Genomic DNA, 6000 nt, shown 5'->3' with positions numbered 1-6000 from the left:
ATCACCCTCAAGGTGGGCTCTCATTTCTATACCAAATAAGACAGAAACCGGGGAGGAGTCACTGTTTACCAGACAAATGAGAGTTGGTGTGTATGTTTCAATTTGGAGAGATGGAGGATCACCAGGAAACACTAACAGTTCTTCCTGTCCCAGGGCACCAACGCTGTGGTTCACCCTGCTTCTAGAAGATGATGAAGAATAGCTTCATTTACTTTGTGGTCACTTTTAAATGCATTATCTCATCTGATCCTCACAATGATCTTATAAGATATGTGCTATTATGAGGAAACTGAGGTCCAGATGGTTCACAAGCTAAAGTGGGAGCTGAAGTGCCGAGATGCAAACCCAGGACAGTGAAAACTTGAAAGGCCAAGTTCTGAAACATGGCTTCCTAAACTTGAGGGTGACCAAGAGCTCTTAAGGACGTAGGCCATTCTTAGTGTAAGCCTAGCAGCTTACCTTCCTTCCCGTCAAGCATTTCTGTAGGACTCTATTGTCCTGTAACTTGTGTTCTCATTTTCTTGTATCCGGGTGATCCATATAGCTGCCAGGTGAAATCTGAGCAAATTGGATAATTCCTATTTATGGACCTGTAAGACTGTGTTTCAGTCCCTTATACTGCAAGGAGATCCAACCAGTCCATTCTAAAGGAGATCAATCCTGGATGTTCATTGGAGGGACTGATGCTAAAGCTGAAACTGCAATACTTTGGCCACTTCATGCGACGAGTTGACTCACTGGAAAAGACTCTGATGCTGGGAAAGGTTGGGAGCAGGAGGAGAAGGGGACGACGGAGAATGAGATGGCTAGATGGCATCACTGACTCTGTGGACATGAGTTTGAGTGAACTCCGGGAGTTGGTGATGGACAGGGAGGCCTGGCGTGCTGTGATTCATGGGGTCACGGAGAGTCGGGCACGACTGAGCGACTGAACTGAACTGAACTGAACTGAAGACTGTGTTTCTAAAGTTGTATCACTTCTGGCTATGGTCATGGGCTCCAAAATCACTAGCATCAACCAGGACAACCCCCTGCTTATATCTTATTTCTCTGTTTGATCTTCAATTGGAATTGGAAAAATTAGAAACTTGCCCTCATAAATCCCTAATACTTTTGAGATACAGGTACACATGCCTGCCTAGAAAAAGAGCCTCAGAGTAGCCAACAACAGAAAGAGACACCATTCGGAGAAGTAGACTTAACTGATTAGTCACTGCATTTTACGTACAAACACTCAGGATCTCTTAAGGCAAAAACACTTTCTTCCTGTCCCTGTTTGGACTCATTTTCATGTTTTCTGCTCATAGTGACGCCCAGGACTTTCTGTGGTGCACCAAGGATGCATCCTTAGAAGAATGAGGCCTCTTCCTACATAAGTAAGAGAAGGGCTCTTACTCAGCTAAAGAGAAACGTACAATAAATATGACAATTCTGACTGGATTAAGGAGGCAAACACGTTTTCTTTTAAACTAATTAATAAGTTTATTCTTCATTCATAAAAAAGAACATATTTTTGGCTTTGAAATCATGACATAAAGAGGTAAGTAACTAAAAATTATCAGCTGAAAGTAGACAGAAGCAACTCATGCTGAACCATGAGCGAACACTACGTGCTTTGGGCTATAGCAGGGGCACCAGTCAAATCAAGAACACAAGATGCAGGGCCCATTCAAGGGCCCTAAAGACTGCTCAGTTCCCAAAGGTTGTTTGGTCAACATATACAGGAAATGAATTTTCCCTTTTGCTCTTTCCTTCCTAAGCTTTAACTACAAGAACAGTAGACAATAAATGCTTTGATGCTAGTCTTTCTAGCTTGAAGGAAAAGTTTTGTTGTTGTTTTAACATTTTTTAACCCACATATTTTCAACCATCAAAAACATAAAACTAGAAATCTCAATTGTAACTAAAAGCCATTTCTATTTTTGGTCAGTTATCTTCTGTAGGCAAAGCTTCATATAGGAATTTTTATTGCGGATTTCTATAACTGCATCCCTCACAAGTTCAATGAACATCTGTGGCCAAAGTTTCTGCAAAGCTTCATTTTTCATGTTGATTTCTGTGGCTTCCTTCACAAGATCCTCGATATACATCTTGCAGAATTTCTTTTTTTCCTTTATTTCCTATTAGAAAAAGAATATTTTGCATTGAATCATAATTAAGACCCAAACCAAAGCAACAATTAGCTGAACCAGAGAAGCTTGATAATCTCTTCTGACCCCACCCCTCCGAGCAGGAATACTTTCCTAGACACTCTGACACAGAGCTCTGCTTGAATAAAGACAGCAACTGAGGGCTTCCTTCTTGCCAGTCCACTCCCAACTCTGTGGGACAGCTCTGTTAAAAATGTATTTCTTGGCAACCATGAGAAGAAAACTTCCAGCTGAGTTAATATGAAACTCATTTGCTAATTGTGGGGAGAGATGAAGATTTTAAGTTGTATTTACAAAGTGTTTCTTTATTGGAATCACTGGATCATAGCTGCAATTCCTCTGTTGATAGACTTTCTCCGTTCTCAAGGCAGGTAGTTTACCTCACACAAGTCAGCTGAATGCACGGATTCATGGCTTCTAATGGTCAATGGTACTAATAGTATTAATTAACATGAGGTCAGTTAATGTGCATGCAAGCCAAGTTGCATCAGTCATGTCCGACTCTTGCAACCCTATGGAATGTAGCCCACCAGGCTCCTCTGTCCATGGGATTCTCCAGGCAAAAAAAATGGAGTGGATTGCCATGCCCTTCTCCAGGGGATCTTCCCAACCTAGGGATCGAACCCATGTCTCTTACATCTCCTGCATTGGCAGGAGGGTTCTTTACCACTAGCACCACCTGGGAAGCCTTGAGGTCAGTTAATATCTATATACACACATGAAATATCCACACTCTGAATTCATTCCATATTTTAGGAAAGAATGTAGTGATCCATTATACTGACTTACACTGCTGAGAATATTTGGACAAAGTTGGGGGAAAGTGTACAAGGAGAAAGAGGACATATATACAGGCCTGGGACCCAGAACCTGGCCTTCAGAGGAGACAGTGCACCCACTCAACTCCTGGGGCTGGCAGTCTGCAAATGAAAAGTGAAAGCGAAAGTCGCTCAGGCGTGTCCGACTCTTTGCAAACCCATGGACTATAGAGTCCATGAAATTCTCCAGGCCAGAATACTGGAGGGGGTGGCCTTTCCCTTTTCCAGGGGATCTTCCTAATCCAGGGATCAAACCCAGGTCTCCCACATTACAGGCAGAGTCTTTACCAACTGAGCAACAAGAGAAGCCCAAATGAAAAACCTGGGTTCAAAACACAACAGAGGAAGTTTGAGATCTGAGATAATTGGGACATTGGGCCTGGATTTCATCCTAGAAGCTGAAACAAAGCCATTTTGATTAATGCAAGAATTCGACACTTGTTTTGGCTATTGATACTTTGAATATTCAGGCACGATGATGGAAAATGCCATAATATACATGGAAAAATATATGGAATAGATATACATTTGGAATAGATCAGATAATCAGAATTACAGGAGAAGCAATTCACATAAATGGATAAGGAAACAAATAACAAATGTCAATGAGAAAATAGGTTTAACTAATTGAAAAAGGATCTACTAAAATCTCCAACTCAAATCAAAATAGCAGAATAATTTTTTAAAAGTTAAATTTAAAATATCAACAAATACTGCCCTTAAAATCTACTATGAAGGTTTATAGTAGGAAAATGCTTACACTCGAATGCTAGGTGGAAAAATAAAAGTACAAAATGAAGTTTTGATAGAGGTTGGGTTACATGAGTATATGTATTTGTCAAAACTTAACAACTGTATACCTAAGATTTATATTTCATTGTATATAAATTATACCTCAAAATAAGAAACTATATGAATTACTGAACTCTAATGATCTGCTTGCTGAATTATTTAGGGAGAAGCATGGTAATGTGTGCAATTACTTTGAAATAAATTTAAAAAATAAGATGGATTATTGATGGATAGAGGATGGGGAAAAGCATAGATAAGTGATAAAGCAAGTACATGGTACAGTACAATACTAACAGTGGAATTTAGGTCTGGGGAATGAATGTTTACTGTAAAATTATTTCAACTTTGTTGTATGTTTGAAATTTTCATTAAAAAGTTACAAAAATATATTCAATATTAATGAAAGACAATAAACTGAAGTATCATTAAGATTGTCTTAGGGTAGTGAGATGAGTATTTCTACTCCTTTTTTCTACTTCTCTTTCTTTTCCAAAGTTTTACAATTATAAAACAAAAAATAAATATGTTTTGGATTCTTGATTAATTAATAGAAGTTAATAAGAAGTCCCAATTGTCACTAACTTCCTCTAACAGAGGCACATTTTGGAAAATTTCTTATGACATATAAGATTTCTTTAAATAATCACTTACCATTCAGGGGTCAACATGCTGATCTGATTTAATTCATGTGCTAAAAGCAGCAGGTCATGTATTGACCTATCATAAAAACATGCACAGATTTTGATGGGCAATAAATAACAGATGGTTCCAGCTGGTGACTTCTCTGGTGAACGGAACTTCACTAACTCTGAAATACTGTCTGGGACTTAGTCACGTGCACTACGTTAGCTTATCAGTGAGAACAGCATTCAGCTGCTCCCTTTTAACACTCAGAAAATTTGGGAAACAAGGAGACTACCAGGAAGAAAGATAAGTGTGAACCACCAGAGATCAATAACTAAAACAAGCAATATTTTGCAACGAGCAATGTATTTACAGAAGTAGAAGACCTCTCTTACAGACGTCTGAGTTTCTTAAAACATGATTTTGAATTTTAAAAATATTTCTAGCAGTAAGACTGGAAAAATTTTATAGTAATAAGGGATAAGAAAAATATAAAGATAAATAATTTATATATAATACGAATTAAACTTTTCTAATTGACATAGTGCAATTTTTGGTGCTTTACAATTTTGTGCTAGTTTCTTCCATGACTTCTTTATAAACATGTTGATACAGAATTGTATCTAATATACACTAACCCTTAATTAGTAAATGTGTTTGAGAACATCTCTGCTTCATCATTTCTTCTCTCCACTAAGCCAATTACTCTGCATTTCCGTGCAGTATACTCTAAAACTCATCAGGTGTCTGCCAGCACAACTCATTCTGCATGTCCAGAACGATCCTGTTAAGAGCACATTAGAGATACTTCTCTTGCCCTGACCTGTCAAGAAGTTGCTCCTCTTTGAATAATGCTTTTTCCATTCTCAAATGCTTTCACACATCACACACTTATTTTTTTTTCTATCCCTGTGGGGGGTGATAAAACAAGTATTTCACAAGTTCAATCCTGATGAGATGAAATCTATACAATATTGTTTATGTTAGTTCATTGAACTAAAATTTTATTGTCATGAAGATAGAAAAAAGCAGGTCATAGTAGACTTGTTATAGAGTTATTTTAACGATAATGGTGCTTGTATAGGAATTTAATCCATATCTCCATTTTATAAACGGGATGCTAAGGTTAACAAGGGTTGAGAGACTTGCTCAGGATTAGCTGTCATCTACTAATACCTGCAGATGGCGATTGCAGCCATGAAATTAAAAGATGCTTACTTCTCGAAGGAAAATTATGACCAAACTAGATAGCATATTAAAAAGCAGAGACATTACTTTGCCAACAAAGGTCCGTCTAGTCAAGGCTATGGTTTTTCCCATGGTCATGTATGGATGTGAGAGTTGGACTGTGAAGAAAGCTGATCGCCGAAGAATTGATGCTTTTGAACTATGGTGTTGGAGAAGACTCTTTAGAGTCCCTTGGACTGCACGGAGATCCAACCAGTCCATCTTAAAGAAGACCAGTCCTGGGTGTTCATTGGAAGGACTGATGCTAAGCTGAAACTCCAATACTTTGGCCACCTCAGGCGAAGAGTTGACACACTGGAAAAGACTCTGATGCTGGGAGGGATTGGGGGCGGGAGGAGAAGGGGACGACAGAGGATGAGATGGTTGGA

The 6000-nt window shown here is 38.6% G+C and overlaps 1 protein-coding gene across 6 annotated transcripts in view; it reads right to left on the bottom strand.

The window, feature by feature from the left end:
* Window positions 1–1519: 1519 nt before the first annotated feature.
* LRRC49 (leucine rich repeat containing 49) overlaps window positions 1520–6000 on the bottom strand; it is a 162639-nt gene continuing 158158 nt past the window's right edge. For all 6 annotated transcript variants that reach the window (XM_055436698.2, XM_055436702.2, XM_055436706.2 and 3 more), the window contains one exon: window positions 1520–2120. In XM_055436698.2, coding sequence (XP_055292673.2) covers window positions 1917–2120 — 204 coding nt within the window. In that variant the 3' untranslated portion in view covers window positions 1520–1916. The remainder of the gene's footprint in view (window positions 2121–6000) is intronic.

This window comes from Moschus berezovskii, chromosome 9 (genome assembly GCF_049115385.1).
Source record: "Moschus berezovskii isolate FMDL1 chromosome 9, NW_MosBer_1.0, whole genome shotgun sequence".
NCBI classification, from domain to species: Eukaryota; Metazoa; Chordata; class Mammalia; order Artiodactyla; family Moschidae; genus Moschus; species Moschus berezovskii.
This window is presented reverse-complemented; position numbering and strand designations above follow the sequence as displayed.